Here is a 27,770-nt window from a genome sequence, read left to right as displayed (position 1 = left end):
ATTTTGAAGAACTTTTATTCAGTTCACCTGTGATAAAATAGTGGTTAATATTTAATAAATTTGATTCGGTCCCAAAGAACAATGTAAAACAATTATAAAATACTCTATTTGGGTGGGAGGAGGGAAATGGGGACCAAGACATGAGAAAGGGTATTAATGTGTGAAGTAATGCACCTTTTATCTGGTGAATATAATGTAACCCTTCTATTAATTACAATAAAAAATATAGGGAAAAGTTCCAAAGGCAAAAAAATACTCTATTGAAGCACTCAAGTATAATAATAAGCAATATAATTCATAGAACACTTTTTTTAAATTAAAACTCACTAAGTGAATATCAGATTTTAATATTTTATTTAAATTGAAATAAATTGTATCCAGGTATCATTGGCTCTTGACTGTAATCCTGACAACCTAGGAGGCTAAGATCTGGGGATCTTGCTTCAAAGGCAGCCTAGATAGGAAAACCATGAGTCTTTTATCCCCCAGAATTACTCAAAAGAATCCAGAAGAGTTGCTGTAGCTCAAGTCATAGAAAATTACCCTTGACCAAAAAGAGACTCAAGGAGAGAGTCCAGGCACTGAGTTAAATTCCAAGGAATATCAGAAGAAACAAAGCAATAATTTAATTGCAATTAGGTATTAATATTTTTCTGAATTAACATTTTTAATATTACTTTACATGCAGCCTGTTTTATCTGTTTGTTTCTAAGACTGTAGATGACAGGGTTCAGGAATGGTGGAACAATGGTATAAAAAACTGATAGAATCATATCCTGAATTATTTCAGTGCTTGATGACTGTCTTAGGTACACGACAGAACCACTACTAAGAAATACAGACACAACCAGAATGTGAGGCACACAGGTAGAAAAGGCCTTTCCTCGCTCTTCTTTGACAGGAAACTTCATCACTGTTGAAAATATTCGAACATATGACAGGATAATGAAGATAAAGCAGCCACCACCTAGTCCCACAGCAGACCAAAGAAGTAAAATTTGGCCACTAAAAGTATCTGAACAGGATAGCTTTAATAGAGAGGGGATATCACAAAAGAACTGATGGACCATGTTAGACTGACAGAAGGACAGCCGGAATGTGTTGCCAGTGTGTACAGCTGCATAAATGAGACCACAGAGTAGAGAAACCAGTGTGGTCTGGATACAGAACTGGTGGTTCATGATGACAGGATAGTGGAGAGGCTGGCAGATGGCCACATAACGATCCTGGGCCATGATGGTGAGTAACATCAGCTCCACAGATGCACAAAAAAGTACAAAAAATATCTGCATCGCACAGCCAGCTACTGAAATGGCCCTGTTCCCAATGAGAGAGTTGAAACAGGCACTGGGGACAGTGACAGAAATGTAGCACATGTCCACAAAGGACAGGTTCCTGAGGAAGAAGTACATGGGCGTATGCAGGTTCTGGTCAAGGGTGGTGACAGTGATGATGATCAGATTCCCTAGCAGGGTGGCCAGGTACATGAGCAGAAACAGCATGGAGAGCAGGAGCCTGAGCTCCCACACCTCAGCAAAGCCCTCCAGGAGAAACTCAGTCACCATGCTGACATTGACCATGCTCTGCAAAATAAAAGTAGAAAGGTAATAAATATAAAATATTGGATAAGTTGGTCTCTAGTTATTTCTTTTTAAGTGTTTTCCTTGATTATATATGTGACTACTACGTGTTGAAAATTTTAGCTGATCAACATGTTTTGACTACTCCAGGTTGACTATAATATGAAAAAAAGGCATCCATTTTATTTACACAGATTAATTTAAATAGGGTTACTCTGTTTCTTCATTAAAAAGCAAGTAATAGCTGGGCGAGGTGGCTCACGCCTGTAATCCTAGTTACTCAGGAGGCTTAAATCTGAGGATCAAGGTTCAAAGCCAGCCTAGGCACAAAAGGACCTGAAACTTATCTCCAGTTAGCCTCTAGAAAATGGGAAGTGGTGCTTGGCTCAAGGGTAGGGTGGTTGCCTTGAGTTGAAGAGCTCACAGAGAGGGCCCAGGCTGAGTTCAAGCCTCATGACTCACGCAAAAAATATTCTCAACATAATATTTTCTGGTAAGTAAATAAAAACTGTTTGGAAATACAAATTGTGAATCAGATACTATAAAAATTCAACCATCATTTTTTATATGTACTCCATAACTTTGCTACGTACATTTCCTGATTTTATTCTGTAACAATTGAAATGGGAAAAATTTCCACAAAACAATTACATTTTGTCCAGAATTGTGCTTTAAAAAAATAATTGACCCAATTGTCCAGAAACAAGCACATACTAAAGCCAGTAGCACAAAGATATTCATTGCAGCACTATTTACCATAGCTAAGATATGGAACCAACCCAGATGCCCCTCAGTAGATGAATGGAACAACAAGATGTGGTATTTAGACACAATAGAATTCTATGCTGCCATCAGAAAGAATGACATCGTCCCATTTGTAAGGAAATGGAAAGACTTAGAAAAAATCACATTAAGTAAAGTAAGCCAGACCTAAAGAACATAGGCTTGATGGTTTCCCTCATTTGTAATAATTATTACAAAGATATGACAACCCTAGAAGAGGATTACAATTGCTCAAAACCTAGATACATTAGGCCATATAGGTTGAGGCTAAATGAAAGGACATCCAGGATATGGAAACAGGGGCTTTATAATGAGTGAATGTTGTTCTTAATATACTATGTTATTTCTCATCTCTTTTGTAGTCCCTTGGTTATTCTCATATTGTTACAGTATCTTACCTTGTAATCTGTTATATTGTATATACATTTATTTTTTTACTGAAATAGGAAAGGGAAGAGGGGAAAACAAGATGAGGCAAGATGGTGTGGGGAGGGAAATAGGTACAAAAGCATGAGAAAACGTATCAATGTGTGTGAAGTAATGTTCCTTCTATCTGGTGAATGTAACTGTAACCCCTCTATTAATTACAATAAAAAATATAAAATAAAGTCTATTAAAAAAGAATTTGAGGTCTGGAAGTTTGGCCTAGTGGTAGAGTGCTTGCCTGGCATGCACGAAGACCCGGGTTCAATTCCTCGGTACCACATGCATAGAAAAAAGCTGGAAGTGGTGCTGAAGCTCAAGTGGTAGAGCTCTAGCCTTGAGAAAGTCCAAGGACAGGGCTCAGCCCCTGAACTCAAGCCCAGAAGTGGCAAAAAAGAAAAAAGAAAAAAGAATTTGAATTTGAGAATCAGCGGAAAAAAATAATTTATCACTTAGAAGTTTCTTAATGAAATCATGAGTTCCTGACAGGAAAAAAATATTTGCACTTATATTTCTTGTCCATACTTTTAATTAGAATTGCAATTCACATTACAAAACATTATTTCAAATTGAATCAAGGCATTCCTGGGGAATCTTATTTTGAACAAGGTGGAATACAAGGCATTTGCAGTAATCACAGTATACTCACAGTCAGAGACTGTTCTAACCCAAAGAGAACGCAGCTTTTTCTTGTTAATGTCCACACATCAAGGTGATTTAACCAAATGCAGGATTTTAGGATGTCTCCATATAAACAACATTTCAATGTAATGTTTTAACAATGGTTGAATGAGGTTGCCTTTTATTTAAACTCTGTGTGTGTGTGCAGGTTCACAGAGGGAGCAAAGACCTATTGCCTTTTGAGAGTAGATGTCCCAGTGGTAATTTCAGGCCAGTGACAAACCACTTTATATTCCACCAACATTGTAGTGGCCGTCTTTTTTGACCACACCCCCACCAGCATCTACTATTATTTGATTTCTTGATAATAGCCATTCTTGCTGGGTAAGAATGAGGTAGAATCTCAGTGTGGCTTTTATTTTCTTTCTTTTATGGTCTAAGATGTAGAATATCTACTGGCTATTCTTATATCCTTTCCAGAGAAGTCTCTTTTTTAATTTTTTAGCCCAACTTTAAATGACGTGGTTGTTTCTTTGAGGATTTGTTACTGCGGAGTTAAAGTTTTTGAGCTCTAGGTATATTTTTGATATAAGGATGTGTCTGTTGTATAACCATTGAAGATCTTCACCCATTCTGTAGGCTTCCTTTTTATCATGCTAGCTATGTCCTTTAGGAAAGAATGACAATATACCATTCATAAGGAAAAAGAAAAATTTGAAGAAAATCATATTAAATGAAATAATTAAGATCCTAAGAAACATGGGATCCATGGTTTCCCATTTTTGTAATAATTAGTATATATTTAGAATATTCAGAAAAAAGAATCACAATCCCTTAATAGCTATATACATATGACAATAAAAAATATGATGCTGGCTGGAAGTTTGGCCTAGTGGTAAGAGTGGTTGCCTAGTATGCACCAAGACCTGGATTCAATTCCTTGGAACAACATATATAGAAAAAATATATATATGTACATATGTATGTATATGTATATGTACATATATATGTTTATCTGATTTGGGTAAGGGAAGGGGATTAACAAAATGATGGGACATAAAACAAAGCACGAGCCAATATAACCTCAATACTTGCAATACTTTACAACTTGGGGTGCTGGATGGGGATGGAATGTAGTTAATGAGAGATGAAGGGGTAACACTGTTCTAAAGAAGTGTATTTATTTCATTACTTATGTAACTGTAATGAATCTATATATCACCAGTAAAACAAAATAAATTTTTAGGAAGTTCAAAAAGGACACGAGTTTTAAGGTATAGACTGGGTTGCATAGGAAGATTGGTAAATGGCATTGTTGGTGACTTAGTAGATTTATGAACATGAATAATTATTTGAAGAGTGGATTTGTTATGGAAAAAAGAGTATACAATTGAATTCTAGAACCCAGGGTGACTGAAAAAAATATTCCAAAAAATTTATTTGGCTAGCAGATTTTTTTACTTACACTAGAAAATTTATTTGCACACATTACTACCATGCATAGATGTTTTAGATTTTATGTGTATTTATCAGCCTTTAACATAGAATATAATTTTTAATTTGAAGACAGGCATTTCTCCTCACACAGAGAAATTGATTTCCAACTCCCTTTTCTTAATAGCCTTCTTATATCCAACTGAAATATCATCTGGTTTGACATCTATACGAGGTTGTGCAGGGGCATCTTGTCCTAGTTATGGACTTGGTTATATGAACAGTTCCACCTCTGTGTTCAGTGACATCACATTGGTCATCTGGTTTTTATTGTGGTTGGAATATTTGCATTATAGAGCCTTTCAAAACCACATTAAAAATCATCCCAATCGCCACATTTTCTTTTTCAGGATATGGTCTATCTGTATACCACCAACAAATATTTAACACATTTAAGATAAGTGAATATATTTCTTGTTTTTGTATCTTTTCCTTGTTTTTATCATGCTTGCTGTGTTTAAATTTTTCCCCCAAATTTTATTGGCATGAAATATTTGTTATGGACGTTCATTTTGATATCTCCATGTATGTACATAATCTACTTTGATCACACTCCCTTCATCATTCTTCCTCATTTCCCTCCCCACTTTACCAAAACAATCTCGCCAAGCATCACTATTACATTTTCTTACATATTCAAATAGTGTTTTGACCATGTGTCCCTCTCAATAGTACCAACGTCTAAGACAGGGAGACATGCTTACTTTACATTCATTGCTTCTATTTTATTTCAATCAAAGTGAATATTAATTGTTGGAAGAGGTTTCCACCATGATATTTATTGTATTCTGCTTATACAGTTCTTCAGTTGCTAGGCCCCTGACTTATTCTGAATTTCCCAAAACAGATTGAGTCATAGGTCTGTATACTTAATAGTGATCTGCATTTCTACCTTTATGAATTTATTCCATGTGTTTAAATATTTTGAAAAGAAAATTTCCAAATGGATGGTTTCTATTTACTTCTCTTAATTTAAGTCACAGCGGAAGAGATTCCTGTATACATAACTATTTATTCTATAGTGGGATTGATCATTGTATTATAAGACAGTATTTGACATTGGCTCAGAGCTCTATGCAAATGCATTAATTCACTCCAGATGGCTAACTAACTAGTTTGCTAATTTTATCTTTTACACATATCTAGAGACAGTATTACCTTCAAGTTCAACTTTGTGTCCATTTCTGAGTTTTCATTGGGTGCTATTTACCTGTCCTCTGGAGATTAGCACTGGCCTGAAATTATCTATGAGCAACTTACTATCACAAGGTAATTAGGTTTGTGATCCTAGAGTGTTTATTGGTGACCCATTTGCAGGCTCACATTTTCAATAAAAGATGATGTTATTTATTCATCCTTAAACATGATATCAGAATGAAATTAAGGCATTCTTATTCCTGCTCCTGGTTAAGGCATTATTAAGTCATTGATGTGTAGCTTTAGCCAGAGGAAGACTTTTCCTCTTCTCTGAATTAAGAAGTCACTAACAGTAAGTACACTGACTACTGCTGTATCTATGTCTGGTTCACAGGAAGATTGCCTAAGGATCTTTCAGTTCACTTGGAATATTGTTTAATGATAAATAGTTGCACAAAGAGTTTCCAAATGCCACACATCAGGTTATGAATCTGAATAAATGTCATAATTTCCAATGCAGTCCTTCTTTACTCCTTTCCCATTCCTGCCTTCAATTAATTCTTCAAGTATTTCTTTTAACATACGTCTTATTTCTTCCTTTGCCTTGCAACCACCATTCTGCCCTGTGCTAATCTACATGTTGGTTATTCTCTGTGAGCTTGATTTCACTTAACAAAAATGGTCTCTAGTACCCTCATTTTTTAAAGTATGATTTATATAAATATAAAGAAGCATGTAGATATCACATCTTTGTGTTTCACCCCTGAATATCCTGGATCTTTTTGTACACAGTGCAATTATTTTTATTGAAGCCTAATGTAAAATATCTATAGAAATTATGAGGTAATATTCTCATATGTGTGAGTATTTTAACCCTCTAATAACATCATTTTTTAAAATTTATCTATCATTTAAAATTAAAATTGAAATAATCTTAAATATAGGATTAGCAATTTTTAAATGACAGGACTTTACTTTTTTGACTACAAGATACGTTCCATCGGAAAAAATGTATGACATTTTGCTTACCCTTGAATTAATATTTAGGTTCTTCCACATCTTGAAATTAGGAGAAATACTTCAGCTAGCGTACAACCCAGAGAGCTCAGAGATTTAAGATATAGAGTCAAAAGTGAGATTGCTAGGGCAAGCATGGGGTACAATGTAGAATGCTTGCCTAGCATGAATGAAGCCCTGGGGCTGATTCCTTGGTACTACATACACAGAAGCTGGAAGTGGTCCTGGTGCCGGTTCTCAGGTGGTAGAGTGATGGCATTAAGAAAGCACAAGGACAGTGCCCAGATCCTGAGGTCAAATCTCAAGAATGGCAAAAACAACTGAGATTGCTAAATCATGTAGGCAAATCATGCTGATTTTTATGAAAGAACTTCCCTAATTATTTGCAAAGAATTATACCAATGTGCTCTTTACAAGAGTGGAGAAGTGTTTAGTAACCAACCATTCTTATATTTTTGCTAAATATATTTACATATTCTTAGTACAGCTTTCAATCTGCTTATTTTTTGCACTTGAGATAGAATTATTTTTGTTTAGTATTGATTTTAGACTAGTAAACTAGTAAACAAAGTACGGTTACCAAGTGTTTTCTTTCAATTTTGTTCTAATTTTACTTTGTTCATTTATTCACTTGACATGCAGAAGCTTTTTAGTCTCATATATTTCCATTTGTCTAGTTTTGCTTTCCTATATTTTTTAATTTTATTGTCGGATAATATGTAGAGCCATTACAATTACATTCACCAGGTAGTAAGTGCATTAGTTCTTGCACATTGATACCACTTCTCCTGTTTTCTCCCCATTTCCCTCCCCCCACTACCTCCCAATCATCTTGTTTTCCGCCGTTCCCTTCACTATTTCAAGTATTTTAATCATTAAAAATAGAAAAGACTAATAATTTCCTCTTGAAGTATTAGAGTTCAAGATTTTATGTCTATGTTTTTAAGCCAGTTTGGAACTAGTTTTAATTAAGCTAAACATATAATATTTGCTCATCAGGTATATGGAGCTCTTTAATCCCCCAATAGCATTTCATGAAGTCACTGTTCATCTTGATGATGTGTTCTCTACATGTGTACAAAAGGCTACTGGGATATGTTTTTATTCTTCTATGATTGGATAAGTCTATTTTTCTGGCATTGAAGCTTGAATCTCAAGATATCAGAATTGCTTGGCTGGCTTTCTCTGTACTGATAAATTACTATTTGAGTCACATTTCCAGCTGTCATTTTGATGGTTATTTTGGAAAAAGGGTTAGCTTGTAGCATCAATTCATGGAATTTAGGCACCATTAATTTCTAGTATTATATGACCAGTCACCAAACCTGAACATTTTTTTAATGAAATTATCACAGAGTTTGGATCAGTGTAGGTTCTCAATCATTACCTGAAGTCAGGAAATAAGATTTTTCCTGCTTTGATCACATCTTATTCAGTTTTATTATTGGTAAAAGGAATCTTGTTTGCTTAATAATTTGGAAAATTTTTGCTTATATAAAATGTTTTCATACCTGCATTTATTCTGTTGATACATTTACAAAACATGTTTTCTCTGTACACAATTCACTTGCAGTTATTTTATTGTGTGCACTGTTTAAAAAAACATTATCTAACCTCTGTAAGTCTAAACTATGTATATATATATGTATATTTGTTAGTATTCTCTGAGCAATCCTGATTCAGAAAATTCACATAATAGTGTGTGATTAGAAGTGGCTCTATATAAATACATTTAAACATCATTAAGGCTTTAAGCATGTAACCTGGGTATTACTGCAAAAAATATGAAAGTACATTGTAATAGGAGAAGGTATCACCAGACAAAATGTACTCTCCTTGTGCTAGAACGCTAATTTCTACATGAATCAGAGTAACAAAAAGGAGACTTTATATAAGAAGAGCTTTTACTTACAAACTGTTTATAACATCAAATAAATTGTTTAGAATATATTTCTGTCTGAATATGTATGTCTCTGTATGCCAATCCTAGGGTTTTAACTATAGGCACTGGTGTTATTCCGTAGATTGTGGGGTCAAGACTATTGTTTTAATATTAAGCCACAGCTGCACTTCTGGATTTTGTGGTCAATTGGAGATGAGTCTCATGAACTGACTGGTTTCAACCCCAATCTTCAAATCTCAGGCTCCTAAAATGACAGGTCTGAGCGACTGGTGTCTGGGCCTGAAACATATTTACCAATATTTTGACTCTCCTCTATGTTTTATTTTCCAGATGAGCCTTCATTTCCAGAACATGAGCAATGCCAGCACAGTGAGTAATTTTCTCCTGGAGGGCTTTGCTGAGGTATGGGAGCTCAGGCTCCTGCTCTCCACCCTGTTTCTACTGACATACCTGGCCACACTGATAGGGAATTTTCTTATCATCACTGTCACCACCATTGACCAGAATCTGCACATGCCCATGTACTACTTCATCAGGAGTTTATCCATTGTGGACATCTACTACAGTTCTGTCACTGTTCCCAAGGCCTGTATCAACTCTTTCACCAACAACAGGACAATTTCTGTAGCTGGCTGTGCAATGCAGGTATTTTTTGTATTTTTGGGTGCATCTGTGGAGCTAATGCTTCTCACTATCATGGCCCAGGATCGCTACGTGGCTGTCTGCCAGCCTCTCCACTACCCTGTCATCATAAACCACCATTTCTGTGTCCAGACCACACTGGGTTCCTTACTCAGTAGTCTCATATTTGCAGCAGTACAAACTGGTAAAACATTCCGGCTATCTTTCTTTTTTTAATATTTTTATTGTAATTAATAAAAGGGTTACCTGATATTTGCCAGATAGACGGTGCATTAATTCACATACATTGATACCCTTTCATAGATCGAAACACAGTGATTGTTGCTGACTTTAACATACCACTCTGACCTATGGACAGATCAACAAGGCAAAAACTCAACAGAGAAACCTTAGAATTGAACAACTATATAGACTAGATCTAACAGACATCTGCAGAATATTCCACCCAGCAACAACACTATATACGTTTTTTTCACTGGCTATCTTTCTGTGAGTCCAATTTGATCAATCAGTTCTTCTGTGACATCTCCTCCCTGCTGAGATTGTCCTGCTCAGACACTTTTGGCAGCCAACTCTTACTTCTGTTTTCTGTCGTGGGATTTGGTGGTGGATACTTTGTCTTCATTGTCCTGTCATATTTTTGTATATTTTCAACAGTGCTGAAGTTCCCTGCCAAAGAAGAGTGAAGACAGGGCTTTTCCATCTGTGTGCCCCATATTCTTGTAGTATCTGCGTTTCTTAGTAGTGGTTCTGTGGTATACCTGAGACAGTCATCAAGCACTGAAATATTTCAGAAAATGATTCTTTCTGTTTTTTATACCATTCTTCCACCATTTTTGAATCCTCTCATTTATACCTTTAGAAACAAACAAAGAAAGAAAGCATTAGGGAAAATATTTATTCAGAAAACATCAATATCTAGTTAGAATTTACTCAGATTTCTCTGTGTAACATTTAAACTTCAAAAATTTTATTTTTGGGTAATGGGTATTGTGCTGTGTTTATTAAAGTTAGCCCTCAACACATTGAATAGAAAGATCTTAAGGTCATTTTTATTATTTTGATTTATTATCCCTGAAAAAGTATTTAAAAAAATTAATAATTATTTTGCTATATGAAAGTAAAACAATTTAATGGTTTGATTTATGTGAGTAAAAATCTTCTTCAAGTTCTACTATGTATTAATATTCTTTATTTTTGAAGGGTTTTGGTGAACTTAAATTAATGAATGATCAGCCTGAAAACATTGATTGCAAAAACACTTCTTAGCAGAAAGAACAGCGCTGGAGGAATTTCAATTCCAAACTTTAGACTCTATTACAGGGCTATAATTATCAAAACAGCTTGGTACTGGCACAAGAACAGGCCTGAAGACCAATGGAATAGAACTAAGGACCCAGATATTAAACCACAGACCTATGGCCACCTAATCTTTGACAAGGGAGCCAAAAAAATAGAATGGAAGAAAGAAAGCCTCTTCAACAAGTTGTGCTGGCAGAACTGGTTAAGCACCTATAGAAAAGTAAAGTTGGATCCTTCTTTCTCACTCTGCACTAGAATTAACTCCAAATGGATCAAAGACCTGGAGGTAAAAGCTGACACACTGAAAACTTTACAAGAAGGAATAGGAAATATATTAGGCATCCTTGGCACAGGTCGGAACTTTCTTAATAAAGACCAAGAATCACAACAAATCAGAGAAAGGCTGGATAAGTGGGACTGCATTAAGCTGCAGAGCTTTTGTATGGCAAAGGACATAGCTAGTAAATTAATTAGGAAGCCTACAGAGTGGGAGAAGATCTTCACCAACCAAACAATGGACAAAGGCCTCATATCTAAAATATATCAACAACCCAAAAAATTGAATCACTCCAAAACTAATCTCCAAAGTAACAACCATCCCATTAAAAATGGGCCAAAGACTTAAAGAGAGTCTTCTCTGAAGAAGAAACAAAAATGGCCTATAGACACATGAAGAAATGCTCAACATCTCTGGTCATAAAAGAAATGCAAATCAAAACAACTCTAAGATTCCACCTCACTCTAGTTAGAATGGCCAGGATCAGGAAAATGAATAATAACAGATGCTGGAGGGGATGTGGCTAGGAGGGATCACTACTACACTGTTGGTGGGGGTGCAAACTTGTTCAACCACTATGGAAAGCAGTATGTATGGCAGTGCCTCAAAAGGCTAAACATAGAACTCCCCTATGACCCAGCAATTCCACTACTTGGCATTTACCCAACCATCCAGAATCTAGGGCATACTAAGTCCACTAGCACAACAATGTTCATTGCAGCATTATTCACCATAGCAAAGATATGGAACCAACCTAGATGTCCCTCAGTTGATGAGTGGATCAACAAGTTGTGGCATTTGTACACAATGGAATTCCATGCTGCTGCCAGAAAGAATGACATCGCCCCATTTGTTAGGAAATGGAAAGACTTAGAAAAAATCATATTAAGTGAAGTAAGCCAGACTGAAAGGAACTTAGCCACAATGGTTTCCCTCATTTGTCATAATCAGTAGAAACCTTGTGCTCTACTAGCAGAGATCTGCAATAGAGCAAAACCTTGATACATAAGGCCATATAGTATGAAGCTAATTGAAAGGACCTCCAGGATATTGAAACAAAAGCCATATAACGAATGATTGTTGTCCTTAATGTACTATGTTATCTCTCATCTCCTTTGCTGTCCCTTGGGTATCTTATATTGTTACAGTATCTCACTTTGTTATCTGATATATTGAATTTATTTGTATTTGGTTATTTGAAATTTGATAGGGAAGGGGGGTGGGTGGTGGGGGGGGAGGGTAATGGGTACCAAGACATGTGAAAGGGTATCAATGTATGTGAATTAATGCACCTTCTATCTGGCAAATATCATGTAATCCTTTTATTAATTATAATAAAAAATATTTTAAAAAATAAAAAATTATGATGAATGTATACAAACTTCATTAAATATAAATCATGTTAAAACAATAACATGGATAACATTGAAAAATCAAATATAATGTGTTTACTAGGACCGTATTTTCTGATTTATTTAATAAAATATAAAATAACTATGTAAATGTTATCAAACTTCAAGTACATTAAGTGTTTTGCAAAGTAAAATAACTACTACAAAAGTAATTAAATTTAAAATATATTTTTCTTAAGAAATTTTTTTTTGCATTTTGTTTATAGGGCTTCACCTCGTGGCCTGGCAATTGTCCTAGAGCTCTGTTACCCAAGACTACAGCTGTATCCTTTTGAGCTATAGTGCCACTTCCATTTTACTGAGCATTCATTGAGGATAAGTCTCTGAAACAGAGATTGTTTTGCCTAGGCTAGCTTTGAACCATGATTCTCAGATCTCAGCCTCCTAAGAATCTGAAATTACAAGCACCAGCACCTGTCTATAAAATGCATTTTTGACCAAAAAAAGAAATAGTAATTATTTTGATTTGCATTTGTTTTATGACTAGAGATGTTGAACATTTCTTCATGTGTCTACCGGTCATTCTTATTTCCTCCTCAGAAAAGTCTCTCTTTAAGTGTTTAGCCCACATTTAAATGGAATGGTTCTTTCTTTGAGGATTTCCTTTTGATGGATTCAGTTTTTAGAACTGTAGATATACTTTAGATATGAGGCCCTTGCCTGTTGCATGGCTAGTGAAAATCTTCGCCCACTCTGTTGGCTTTCTGTTTCACTTACTAGCTATGTCCTTTGTCATACAGAAGCCCTGAAATTTAAAGTCACCGCATTTGTCCAAATTTTCTTTAATTAGTTGTGTTTTGGGGTACTTATTAAGAAAGTTTCAACCTGTGCCAAAGAGCCCTGGTATATTTTCTATTCTTTCCAGTAAAGTTTTCAGTGTATCTTGTTAGTTTTAGAGAACTTAAGCAATAGTTCACATTCTTTCGATTAACTCTTCTCATTTTTTTCCAATATCTATCTTCAGTTGTTTTCCTGAAAACAATAATCAGCACTATAATTCATAGAACACTTTCTTTAAACTTAAAACTCACTAAGTGAATATCAGATTTTAATATTTTATTTAATTTGAAATAAATTGTATCATTGGCTCCTGACTGTAATCCTGACAACCTAGGAGGCTAAGATCTGGGGATCTTCCTTCAAAAGCAACCTAGATAGGAAACCATGAGGCTTTTATCCCCCAGAATCACTCAAAAGAATCCAGAAGATGTAGCTCAAGTCATAGAAAATTACCCTTGACCTAAAAGAGACTCAAGGAGAGAGTCCAGGCACTGAGTTAAATCCCAAGGAATATCAGAAGAAACAAAGCAATAATTTAATTGCAATTAGATATTAATATTTTCCTGAATTAACATTTTTAATATTACTTTACATGCAGCCTGTTTTATCTGTTTGTTTCTAAGACTGTAGATGACAGGGTTCAGGAATGGTGGAACAATGGTATAAAAAACTGATAGAATCATATCCTGAATTATTTCAGTGCTTGATGACTGTCTTAGGTACACGACAGAACCACTACTAAGAAATACAGACACAACCAGAATGTGAGGTACACAGGTGGAAAAGACCTTTCCTTGCTCTTCTTTGACTGGAATCTTCATCACTGTTGAGAATATTTGAACGTATGTCAAGATGATGAAGATAAAGCAGCCACCAGCTAGTCCCACACCAGACAAAAGAATTAAGAGTTGGTTACTGAAAGTGTCTGAGCAGGACAGCCTTAACAGAGAGGGGACATCACAAAAGAACTGATGAACCATGTTAGACTGACAAAAAGACAGCTGGAATGTGTTGCCAGTGTGTACAGCTGCATAAATGAGACCACAGAGTAGAGAAACCAGTGTGGTCTGGATACAGAACTGGTGGTTCATGATGACAGGATAGTGGAGAGGCTGGCAGATGGCCACATAGCTATCCTGGGCCATGATGGTGAGAAACATCATCTCCACAGATGCACAAAAAAATACGAAAAATATCTGCATCATACAACCAGCTACAGAAATTGTCCTGTGGTTAGTGAGGGAGTTGATACAGGCATTAGGGACAGTGATAGAAATGTAGCACATATCCAGGATAGATAAATTCCTGAGGAAGAAGTACATGGGTGTGTGCAGGTTCTGGTCAAGGGTGGTGACAGTGATGATGATCAGATTTTCTAGCAGGGTGGACAGGTACATGAGCAGGAGGAGCATGGAGAGCAGGAGCCTGAGCTCCCACGCCTCAGCAAAGCCCTCCAGGAGAAACTCAGTCACTGTGCTGACATTGCCATTCATTCTCTGCAAAATAAATGTAGAAAGGTATTGAGTATGAAATATTTGATAAGATGATCTTTAGTTGTTTCTTTTTAAATGATTTCCTCTCTTGTATATGTAACTATCACATGTCAAAATTTTTCAACCGATTGATATACTTTTTGATTACTCTGGATGGATTAAAATATGAAAAGAGAAGAGGGCAATATTTTATTTCCCAGATTCATTTAAACTAAGGTTAGTCATTTTCTTTTTTTTATATATTTTTATTGTAATTACTAGAAGGGTTACTGATATTTGCCAGATAGATGGTGCATTAATTCCCATACATTGATACCCTTTCACATATTTTGGTCCCCATTTCCCTCCCTCCCACCCCCACCCCTCATCTTGTTTTCCCGCCTTCCCTATCCAATTTCAAATAACCAAATACAAATATATGCGATATATCAAGTAACAAAGTGAGATACTGTAACAATATGAGATAACCAAGGGACAGCAAAAGAGATGAGAGATAACATAGTACCTTAAGAACAACAATCATTCATTATATGGCTTATGTTTCTATATCCTAGACATCCTTTCATTTAGCATCCTACTATATGGCCTTATGTATCAAGGTTTTGCTCTATTGCAAATCTCTGCTAGTAGAGCACAAGGTTTCTACTGATTATGACAAAGGAGGGAAACCATTGAGGCTAAGTTCCTTTCAGTCTGGCTTACTTCACTTAATATGATCTTTTCTAAGTCTTTCCATTTCCTAACAAATGGGGCAATGTCATTCTTTCTGACAGCAGCATGGAATTCCATTGTGTATAAATACCACATTTTGTTGATCCACTCATCAACTGAGGGACATCTAGGTTGGTTCCATATCTTTGCTATGTTAAATAGTGCTGCAATGAACATTGTTGTGCTGGTGGATTTAGTATGTCTTTGTTTCTGGATGATTGGGTAAATGCCAAGTAGTGGAATTGCTGGGTCATAGGGGAGCTCTAAAGTTGACTACCTATCAACTCTTCTGTCATCATCAGAAATTCTTTCACATTTTACTTACAATATAATTCAGATAAGAAGTCTTGTCAGAAGAAAACTAGTCATTTTATGAGATGTTTTTCTACCAGGGGAAAAAAGAGAATATATATAAAGATTGTGAATCATATGTTTTTAAAATCATAAATTTATATGTTTCATAAAATATAACTAAATTTAATATATTATACAGTAATAGATATAATGTTTTATATATGTAAAAAATAAGCAGAGTACTAGTCCTGATAGATTTTATTTGTATCCATTGCTACTGGGAGACCAAGATTAGATGGACCCTGGTTTGAGGGTAATCAAAATAGAAAACTCTGCAAGACTCCTCACTGTTAATCTGAATGAATTTCATGCACCTGCTATTCTATCTCAGATGGGAATAGAAGGCTTTCAAACAGGCACATGCTCAGACAGTATGAAAAATTTTTTCATATATTTTATTGTAATTAATAGAAGGGTTACATTATATTCACCAGATAGGAGGTGCATTACTTCACATACATTGATACCCTTTCTCATGTCTTGGTCCCCATTTCTCTCCCCTCCACTCCACCCCTCATCTTGTTTTCCCCCCTTCCCTATCCAATTTCAAATAACCAAATATGCATTTATCCAAAATATCAGGGTAACAAAGTGAAATACTGTAGTAATATTAGTTAACCAAGGGACAGCAAAAGAGATGAGAGATAACATACATTAAGGACAACAATAACTCATTTTATGGCTTTTGTTTTTATATCCTAGAGGTCCTTTCATTTAGCGTCATACTGTATGGCTTTATGTATCTACGTTTTGCTTTATTGCAAATCAGAATGGAAATTTTTACTTTGAATATCAAGTGAAAAACACGTATCACCAGCCTATCAATGCACATAACCAGTATTTACCTTATATTCCCAACAGTTAGCTTACTACATATGATTTCCAACAGAGTTTAAGGAGTATCAAATAATTTGAGAATAATGGTCACTAGCTAGCAAAAGCAAAATATATGAAAATGAAAGTATAAAGTCATGTCATAATAGAAAAAAGTATATTATTCTTGTGATAGTGTAAAATTTTAAAAATTGATAAAAAATAGGCAAAATAATTAACATCAAAGAATTGATTAGGCCCAAAATACAAATATAAAAATGTAAACTGTGAAATTTATAGCAGTCTGGAGAATTTACAGTTCAAAAATTTTATTTTGCATGATATTAAAGGTAAGGTGTAAATAGCTCATTAAAATAACTTAAGAACTTTCATGTATTCCTCATATTAATAACAAATGACAGTATAGTAAACATAAGGAATTAAAATATTAAGGCTTAGCATTTTAAAAAACATCAGTTAGAACCCAGATGTCAAAGGAAAAAAGATACAAAGCAACTATGAAGGAATGAAAAAACACTACGTGAAGTTATTTCTTTTTTCTTTTGTTTTTTCTTCTTCTGGTTTCTTACCTGCTGTTACTACATCTACTTTTGGTACCAAATGTATTGTATATACATTTACTGGAATTAGGGAAATAATAAAATGGCAAGACAAAGAACAAAACTGAACCAATGCAACAACATTCGCACTGGATACTAGGTTGGAAATGAACTTTACAACTTGCAGGGGAGGTGGCAGATAAAGGGAAAGTCGGAGAAAAGCATGGGAGGAGTGACAATGTCCAACAAGAAATGCACTCACTACATTACATAGAGAAGGGTAAACCTGTCCATCACCCTGACAAAAACTTAAATTAAAAACGATCTCAAAAATGGTTTAGTTGCAATATATCATTTTTTATTTTTTATTTTTGCCAGTTCTGGGGCTTGAGCACTGGGAAATTTTGTTGGACTTTCTCAAGGCTAGAGCTCTACCACTTGAGCCACAACACCATTTCTAGCCTTTTCTCTGTATGTAGTATGGAGGAATTGAACCGAAGTCTTCATGCAAGCTAGACAAATATTCTACCATTAGGCCAAAATTCTGGACCCAATAAGGCTTTTTTTCCTACAGATAGATTGCATCTCATCTCAAGAATTAGAAATTTGTAATGGTTTAACAATAAGTGTGAATGTGAAATTATAATGTAGTGATAAGAAGGAAAACTGATTTATACAGTAGAATGAACGTATGGTATCTTAATCATTATGCATATGTTTTTACCAGTCTTGGGGATTGCACTCAGGGCCTGAGCACTGTCCTTAGACACTTTTGGCTCAAGGCTAGTGCTCTGCCACAGCAGGCACAAGGCCATTACTTGCTTTTTCTGTATTTGTGGTACTGAGTCCTCGAAACCAGGGCATCATGCATGCTAGGTGAACACTCTACCACTGAGTCATACTGCCTGGCTTTATTCATGTTTCATAATAGAAAAAAATTTCATTTTTGAGGAAACTAAAAATAATTGTTTGGCTCAAGTTGGTGGTTGTACAGAAATTATTGAAAATCAGGCCATACTCATGATATGTGGTTAAAGTCTAGCATATTGCACTGTAGATTCCCATAGAAAGATTGCAATGTTAAAAGTGAATCTTAAATATCTAATGAACTTCTAATATCAATGCTAAAAACACAAACACCAATTTTATAAGTAGAAAATAAGAAATTAATACATTTTAAAAATAATACTTTGTGCAATCCAAGTTGCACTTTGTCCTTTATCTGTTTCTGCTCAAAAGTGACATTCTACTACCACTTACTTCAACCACAGCTCCACTTTCAGCTTTTTGTCCTTTTTTGGTTGTTAATTGATTATTTTAGTCTCATGTATTTTCTTTCCTTGTCTGACTTTGCGCCTCTGTTCATTTAAAAGCCTATTTCAAAAAGATTACTTAAATTACATAAATAATAATCAATAGGATTTCAAAGAATAATTCATGTAAACCTAACTAGAGAAGGAATAAGACTGCTGGGACAAGCCAGGAGACACTTCACTCCTGTAATGCTGAATACTCAGGATGATGACTGTTGAACTATCCATATTCAAATAGCATACCATGTAGGACAATCCAAGGATTTCCATGTCCAATTAATTGGAAAAAGCCAGTTTTGCTCAAGTGGTAGAAAGAAAACCAACTGTACAACCAAATCCACAGCAAGCCCCAGTACTAGGCACAGTAAATAAATACATAAGTAGAAAATACGTAAAAGAAAAAAAAGAATCATAATGGATTAGGATAAATAATTATAAACCCACAAATTCAATAAACCTCCACAAAGCCCTAATACATTAAATTAGCTCAGAATGTATAAACCAACACATATTATGTATTTTTCTTCATTCAAAAACATTACAAAAACTAAAGTACACTCCAAACAGCATTTCCTGACTTATAGACTCCAAAGAATCCCTTGTGAAAACCTTTTTCAATTCATACTTTCCTACTTCTGGCATGCCTTCTGCTAAGACACAGCACATGTTTGTTTATATAAATACATGTTAATATAAATACACACTTGTTTATATAGAATATATCCAAACATTAAATCCAGATTAAATTTTTCATTAGTGGAGAATTCTGAGGATAGGGTGAGTTGTTTAGCATAGGTTTAAATTTTATTCTGTTGACTCCAAGTAACATAATATTCAAAATTATTAGTTGAACTTGCTTATGTAACATTATTGGTTTCAAAACCGGTGTTTTAGTATACATTTTCTGTTGATGGTATGTACACTTAATTCTGGCAAGTAAACTTAGAAATCATGAAGTATATTCATAAAATGATTCTTTTCATCTGTACTTAACATAACATATTATGTTAAATAAGATATGATTCCCTAATGAGTTACATATGCATCCAATACTTTTTACAATTTTTTTCAAACTTCCTAGATTTATATTGACAAAGGGTGAATATATAACTTAAATGGTCAGCAAATGCATCTGGGTTGCAAAGTGGCAATGCAAATAGCAATCCATTTTTTTCTGTATAATTAAAGCTTAGCTAAACTATCATTTGGCCCTGATGATATTTTTTTTGTTTACAATGTTTTTAAAAAGGAACAGACACTCAAAAAGACTTCAAAGTGAAGTACACAAGATTCAGTTATGGGCAATCATAAAAAAAAACTGGTAACAAAGTATGTTAATAAAATAAAAGATAGAATGCTTAAATTTCCAGAAGATACAAATATTCCTTCATATCATTTGACATATCAAATGTCATATGTATACTACTCTAAAATACTGTAAATTTTAGTTCCTTTAGAAGATGTAGGAGGTTTTTTTTACAGTTTGTCTACATAGTATTTTCTGGGTAGTAAATAAAAATTTATTGGAAATTCAAATTATAAATCAGAAGCTAAAAAAAGCAACTGCCAATTTTTTCTTTTATATGTACTTGATGAGTTTATCACATTCCATTATATAATTCTGTAATAATTGTAATGTGACAAGCATCTACAGAACAATTACATTTTATGAGCAGTTGCTCTTTAAGAAATAATTTATTTTATGAGCTCATCATTGACTGGAAATATAGCAGTAACAACACTTCAAACATAAAGTTTTTCAGGGTAATTAAACCATAAAATTGCTCAACTTGAAACTGAAATTAGAGGAGCCTCAAGGTTTGGAGAATGTTAAAGGAAGATTTCAGACCATTCTACAATCCAGATTCAATTTACTCTGTCTTCATTTCTCTAATAAAGCTGTTTATTATTTTGAAAACATAATTTATCTTAGTATTTTTAATAAAACAGTGGGATCTTGACAGAAAAAAATTGTTTGCACGTCTATTTTCTGTCCATACTTTTAACAAGAATTACATGTTGCTAACAAAAACATTATTTCAAAATGGATGAAGGCATTCCTAGGGAATCCTACCTTGAACAAGGTGGAATACAAGGCATCCACAGTAATCACAATATACTCTCTGTCAGTGACTGTTCTACCCCTAAGGGGAAAACACAGCTTTCTCTTGTTCATATCCATATATCAAGGTGATTAAATCACATGCAGATTTTAAGAATATCTTCATATAAACAACATTTCATGCAATGTTTGTCAAAGGGTGAACGAGGCTATCATTAATGAAGGTGTGTGCTGGCACAAGGATCACCCTGGGAGCACAGTCCATTGTCTCTGCAGAGAAGATGTCCCAGAGGTAACTTCAGGCAAGCAGTGAACTCCAAAGGACAGAATAGAACCCAAAACAATCATGAATGGATATACTCTGCATTTTGTTGATCCATTCTTCTACTTAGGAGCATCAGGGTTTGTTCCAGATCTTAGCTATGGCTAAGAATGCTGCAGTGAACATAGCTGTGTTGGGAGCTTTAGAGTGGACTTATTTATGATTGTTTGGATAAATCACAGAAAGTAAGTTTCTAATCATAGGGGAGTTGTATGCTTAGTCCTTTGAGGAACCTCCATAATGCTTTCCAGTGTGGTTGAACAACTTTACATCCCCACCAACACTTTAATGGCCTTCTTTTTTAGCCAAATCCCCCCAGCATCTACTATTATTGGTTTTCTTGAAAATGTTGATTTGTATTGGGATGAGGTAGAATCTCAGTGTGGTTTTTTTTCCCTTTCTCTTATGGCCAGAGATGTTGAGCAATTCTTCATGAGTCTATTAGCTATATTTATACCTGTCCAGAGTAGTGTCTTTTCAATTCTTTATCCCACTTTTCAATGAGAGGGTTGTTTCTTTGAGGATTTATTGAAGGGTTATTTTTTTGAGCCCTAGCTATATTTTTTATATAAGTTCCCAGAATGTTGTGTAGCTATTGAAGATCCTCTGCGGATCTGTTGCATTTCTATTTATCATGCTAACTATGTCAATTCAGAAAGAATGACAAGTCACCATTTATAAGGAAATTCAAAAACAAGAAGTCCATATTTAGTGGAATAAGTCAGAGACATAGAAACATGGCTGCATGGATTTTCCCCATTTTTACGAATTAGTATACATTTAGGACATTCCTAGAAGAGGATCGTGATACTTCATTATGTACATATGAGGATACTAATAAGATACTAATTATAATTAACTCCAAGATGGAAATAAGGAACTTTTATTTTTGTTTTGAATGTAATATTTTAATTTCTTTTTGTTCCTTTGTTTTTTAAATTGTATCTCTTTCAGTTATACCCTGTTTTGTTTGTGTTAGATTTTTGGTTCCCTGTGTCATATAGGTCTGATTTGGGAAGGAAAGGACATTATGAAAATGAGGAGACAAAGGAAGAAACCATGCAATAGCAAGACTCACAAGACACTATGTTGGAATTGAATTTTACAATATAGAGAGTCAGGGAGAGGAGGGAAAGCAGGAGGATAACAGGAAAGGCAGAGATAACGCTTTTAAACAAGAAGTAATCTCATTGCTTTACTTACGTAAATGTAACCACTCCATATATCATCTTTATATCAAAACAAAATTTGTTTATTTGAATTGGAGAAGAGAAGAAGAAAAACAAAATGATGAGACTAAGGAAATACATTGAACCACAGTAACAATGATATGTATAATACAAAATATGGGAAATTAACATTATAACTCAGTGGGGGGTGGGCAAAAGTAAGGTGGGAGAAAAACATGGGAAGGCATAATTATGTGGAAAGCTAATGTACCCACTACTTTGTGCATATAACAGTTACCCCTCTATATAAAATGAAGACAATAAAACAAAATTTATTTTAAAAGCCTAAAATGGATACAGTTTTAAGTCATAGACAATGGTCCCTGTGGAGACTGGTAAATGTCATTGTTAGTGACAGAATGGGTTTAGGACTATGAACAATCATTTGCATAGAGGATTTTTGATAAAGTGGAACAACCTCCCATGCTCCAGAATTGGAAGAATTAACATTGTGAAAAAGGCAATCTTGCCAAGGGCTATCCACGAATTCAATGCAATACCCATCAATATCCCACTGTCATTCTTTAAAGAAACAGAAGAGGCAATCCAAAGTTTCATATGGAATAATAAGAGACCCCGTATAGCAAAAACAATTCTTAGCAGAAAGAATAGTGCAGGAGGAATTTGAATACCAAACTTTAGACTCTATTACAGAGCTATAGTGACCAAAACAGCTTGGTACTGGCAAAAGAACAGGCCTAAAGACAAATGGAATTGAACGGTGGACCAAGATTTTAACCCACAGACCTATGACCTCCTAATTTTGATAGGGGAGCCAAAAAAATAGAATGGAAGAAAGACAGTCTCTTCAACAAATGGTGCTGGCAGATGAACTGGTTAAGCACCTGCAGAAAACTAAAGTTGGATCCTTCTTCGTTACTCTGAACAAGAATTAACTCCAAATGGATCAGAGACCTGGAGGTAAAAGCTGACACACTGAAAACGTTACAAGAAGGAATAGGAGATACACTAGGTCTTCTTGGCACAGGTCAAACTTAATAAGGGCCCAGAAACACAACAAATTAAAGAAAGTTTGGACAAATGGGACTACATTAAACTGCAGATCTTCTGAATGGCAAAGGTCATAGCTAGCAAATTAACTAGAAAAGCCTACAAAGTGGGAGAAGATCTTCACGAACCATACAACGGAAAAAAATATACCAATAGCTCAAAAAATTGAATCACTCCAAAACTAATCTCCAAAGAAACAACCATCCCAATAAAAGATGAGCCAAAGACTTAAAGAGTCTTCTCTGAACAAGAAATAAGAATGACCTATAGTCACCTGAAGAAATGCTTGACATATCTGGCCATAAAAGAAATGCAAATCAAAACAACTCTAAGATAACACCTCAATCCAGTTAGAATGGCCATGATCAAGAAATCTAAAAACAACAGCTGCTGGAGGGGATGTGGCCAGGAGGGATCACTACTACACTGGTGGTGGGAGTGCAAACTTGTTCAATCACTATGGAAAAGCAGGATGGCAGTTCCTAAAAAGACTAAACATAGAATTCCCCTATGAATGATGTTCACTAAAGCACTATTTACTATAGCAAAGATATTGAACAAGCCCAGATGCCCCTCAGTTGATGAATGAATAAACAAGATTTGATATTTATACACAATTGAATTCTATGCTGCTGTCAGAAAGAATGGCATCACCCCATTTGTAAGGAAATAGAAAGACTTAGAAAAAATCATATTAAGTGAAGTAAGGCAGACTCAAAAGAACAGAGGCTCAATGGTTTCCCTCATTCATCACAATCAGTAGAAACCTTGGATTCTCCTAGCAGAGATTTACAGTAGAACAAAACCAAGATACATAAGGCCATACAGAATGATGCCAAATGAAAAGACCTCCAGGATATGGAAACAAAAGCCATATCATGTGTGGTTGTTGTTCTCAATGTACTATGTTATCTCTCATCTCTTTTTCTGTCCCTTGGTTATCTCGTATTGTTACAGTATTTCACCTGGTTATCTGATATATTGTATATATGAATATTTGGTTATTTGAAATATGATAGGGAAAGGGGGAAAACAAGATGAGGGAAGGAGATGGGGGGAGGGAAATGGGGACCAAGTCACGAGAAAAGCTATCAATATTTGTGAAGTAATGCACCTTCAATCTGGTGAATATAATGTAACCCTTCTACTAATTACAATAAAGAATATATGAAAAAATGAGGGAAAATATTTTCTATCTTTGTTGAGATGTTAGACACAAAGATGACAGATAGTTAATAGATTAATTATTTTAAATTACCTATTATTCAAAATGTTAATATGAACAAAATCCTTGAACTTACTTAGGTCTCAAAAATCCTTTCAAATGCTCAATGTGTACTTGAGAAGAATAATCTATAGTTTTCAACAATGTTGCATATCTATATTTTCGGGCAGATTTATCAGCCCTCATTTAAAAGGCAAATGGGGACCAAGGCATGAGAAAGTGTATCAATTCTTGTGGAGTAATGCACTTTCTATCTGGTGAATATAATGTAACTCTTCTATTAATTGCAATAAAAATATATGGGAAAAATGTTCAAAAGGTAATGTACCCACTAATTTGTGCATGTAACTCTAACCCCTCTATATAAAACAAAGACAATAAAATGGAAAGACATCCCATGCTCATGGCCAGGGAGAACCAACATAGTGAAAATGACTATACTGCCAAAATTGGTATACAAATTCAGTCATCAAAATCCCAAAGAAATTCTTTATGGAAATAGAAGATATAATCCAAAGATTCATATGGAACAAGAAAAGACCTAGAATAGCCAAAATAATTCTAGGCAAAAAGACCAATGCTGGTGGTATTACAATACCAGACTTCAAACTCTACTATAGAGCCATAATAACAAAAACTGCTTGGAATTGGCACAAAAACAGACCAAAAGATCAGTGGAACAGAATAGAAGACCCAGAAATATAACCACATACCTATAGGCAACTTGTATTTGAAAAAGGAGCCAAAGGTATATACTGGAACAAACACAGTCTATTCAATTATTGGTGCTGGCAAAACTGGGCAGCCACATGCAGAAAACTAAAAATTGACCCTAGCCTTTCGCCATGCACAAGCACCAACTCAAAGTGGATCAAAGACCTCAACATCAGACCAGAAACTGTGAAACTGCTACATGATAAAGTAGGAAAGACACTGGAACTCATAGGCATAGGCAAAAAATTCCTGAACAGAATCCCAGGGTCACAACAGATTGGAGAGGGGCTTGATAAATGGGACTACCTAAAAAGAAAAAGGTTCTGTACAGATAAAAACATAGTTGCCAAAGTAGAGAGAAAGCCAACCAACTGGGAAAAGATATTCACCAATACATCTGACAAATGCTTAATATCCAGTATCTACAGGGAACTCAAGAAACTAATCCCCCCAAAACCCAATAAATCATTCACTAAATGGGCAAGGGAACTAAAGAGAGACTTATCAGAAGAAGAGATTAAAATGGCAGAAAAGCATATGAGAAAATGTTCATCATCCATGGCCATAAAGGAAATGCAAATAAAAACAGCCCTAAGATACCACCTGACCCCAACAAGAATGGCCAAGATTTTGAACTCAGACAATGACAGTTGCTGGCAGGGTTGTGGAGAAAAAGGAACCCTACTACACTGCTGGTGGGAATGTAGACTAGTTCAGCCACTCTGGAAAGCAGTGTGGAGGTTCTTAAAGAACTGAAAATAGACCTTCCCTACAATCCGCCATACCACTTCTGGGCATCTATCCTGAACATCATGATCCAGGATATAATAAGGACACCTGCTCAGCTATGTTCATCTCTGCACTATTCACAATAGCCAGGCGATGGAAACAATGCAGATGCCCTACTGCAGATGAATGGATACAGAAAATGTGGTATATATACACAATGGAATTCTACATAGCCAACAGAGAAGATAAAATAATGGCATTCGCAGGGAAGTGGATGAATCTAGAGAGAATCATGTTGAGTGAGACAAGTCAAGACCTAAGGAACAAAAGGCGCATGGTATCCTTAATATGTGGATATTAAATCCAAAGACTACAAGAGCGAGGACTCAATGACTGCATACCCAAAGCTATGGACATGGTAATGGAAATATAAACATAACTATATAGACATAAAAACCTATGACTCTATAGACAATGTTTTATTTCATAAATTCATATGTTTCTATGACATACAAACCCTTTGCCTAATTTTTATTAAGTTCTAAATACTAAGTCCCAGTGATTGTAAATAGAGATTCCCTCCTTGAAAAAAAAATTACAACTGGCCCTTCTGTTTGTGTAGAGGTAAGCTCTCTGGGCTTCATTCTATCATAGGATTAGAAATTAACCTCATGCTTACCACCTCCATGCAGTAAATCTGTTGGAGAACTTGCTCTCTAAGAAAATTTATGCTTCTATCTTTTTTGGGGGTGGGGTTTCCAGTTCTAGGACTTGAAATCAGGGCCTGAGAACTCACTGAAGGCTGTCACTCTAATCTGATGCCTCAGCTCCACTTCTGGCTTTTTGATGGTTAACTGGAAATAAGAATGTCAGGGACTTGCCTAGCTGGGCTGGCTTTGAACTGTAATCTTCAAATCTTAGCCTTTTGAGTAGTTTACATGAAAGGTGTGAGGTATCAACTCCTGAATGACTTCTCATTTTAAAACTGTACACATGTTGGGTTTCTGTTGATGTTATTTTGTTTGCTTATGATTTTTAAAATACATTTTATACCTCCTGGCAAAAAAAGTCCAAAATGGACACAGTTTTCAGCTGTAGACAATGGTCCCTATGGAGATGGGTAAATGTCATTGTTAGTGAAAGAGTGGATTTAGGAGCATGAATAATCATTTGCATAGTGGATTTGTGATGAAAAATAGTAAGTACACCTCTTAAATTCTAGGACCCTGAGTAACTAAAAAATTCTATACATCCATTTCTTGAGCAGAATTTTGTAACTATATCTAGATTATACTTTTGTGTTTATATTGCTACCCTGTGAAGAGTTGGGATTTTTAGATTTTATGTGTATTTATCAGTCTTTTACATTAGGATATAACTATAAATTTGAAGTCAGGCATTTCTTCTAACTCAGACTACTTGATTTTCAACTTTATTTCCTAGAAGCCCTCTTAGGTCCAGCTGAAGTATCATCTGATTTAACATCTATGGGAGGTTGTGTAGGAGCATCTTTTAATGGTTGAGGAGTTGGTTGTATGAACAGCTCCCCCTCTGTGTTCAGTGTCATCACATTGGTAATTTGGCTTTCATTGCAGTTGGAATGTTTCCATTTAAAACACTTCAAAACCACAACATTACAAAGGGTCCCCATGACCATACTGGTTTTTCAGCAGGAGATGGCTTATCAGCACACTAACAACAAACATTATTTTAAGTTTTAGGCTAGGTGATTTGTATGTGTCATTGTTATTATAAGTGCCCATTTAATTTTTATTTGTATTACTGTTGTTATTTATCAGTTATGTAGCTTCAACTCAGAGTCTGAACACTATCCTTAGACAGGTTTTACTCAAGGTTAGTTCT

At 35.1% G+C, this 27,770-nt stretch overlaps 2 protein-coding genes and 1 pseudogene across 2 annotated transcripts; 1 reads left to right on the top strand and 2 right to left on the bottom strand.

Moving 5' to 3' along the window:
* Positions 1-635: 635 nt before the first annotated feature.
* Positions 636-1,580, bottom strand: LOC150057493 (olfactory receptor 14C36-like). Its single transcript, XM_090339726.1, has one exon. The coding sequence runs from the start codon at positions 1,578-1,580 to the stop codon at positions 636-638; it is 945 nt and encodes a 314-aa protein (XP_090195852.1).
* A 7,729-nt stretch (positions 1,581-9,309) lies between these two features.
* LOC150057492 (olfactory receptor 14C36-like) lies at positions 9,310-10,526 on the top strand (annotated as a pseudogene).
* Positions 10,527-12,113: 1,587 nt separating this feature from the next.
* LOC150057491 (olfactory receptor 14C36-like) lies at positions 12,114-14,864 on the bottom strand. Its single transcript, XM_090340042.1, has 2 exons — positions 13,945-14,864; positions 12,114-12,159 (listed from the first exon to the last, which is right to left on the bottom strand). The coding sequence occupies exons 1-2, from the start codon at positions 14,862-14,864 to the stop codon at positions 12,114-12,116; spliced, it is 966 nt and encodes a 321-aa protein (XP_090196168.1).
* Between the last annotated feature and the right edge of the window lie 12,906 nt (positions 14,865-27,770).

This window comes from Megascapheus bottae, chromosome 10 (genome assembly GCF_031878675.1).
Source record: "Megascapheus bottae isolate mThoBot1 chromosome 10, mThoBot2.hap1, whole genome shotgun sequence".
NCBI classification, from domain to species: Eukaryota; Metazoa; Chordata; class Mammalia; order Rodentia; family Geomyidae; genus Megascapheus; species Megascapheus bottae.
The sequence above is the reverse complement of the archived record's forward strand: the minus strand, read 5'-3'. Positions and strand labels throughout refer to the sequence as shown.

Excerpts from the sequence above, each read along its gene's own strand:
- LOC150057491 (XM_090340042.1), bottom strand. The coding sequence starts at position 14,864 with ATGAATGGCAATGTCAGCACAGTGACTGAGTTTCTCCTGGAGGGCTTT. Across the intron at positions 12,160-13,944 it reads TGTAAAGTAATATTAAAAAT|ATCTCTGCTAGTAGAGCACA; the intron begins GTTAATTCAGGA and ends GCTCTATTGCAG.
- LOC150057493 (XM_090339726.1), bottom strand. The coding sequence starts at position 1,580 with ATGGTCAATGTCAGCATGGTGACTGAGTTTCTCCTGGAGGGCTTTGCT.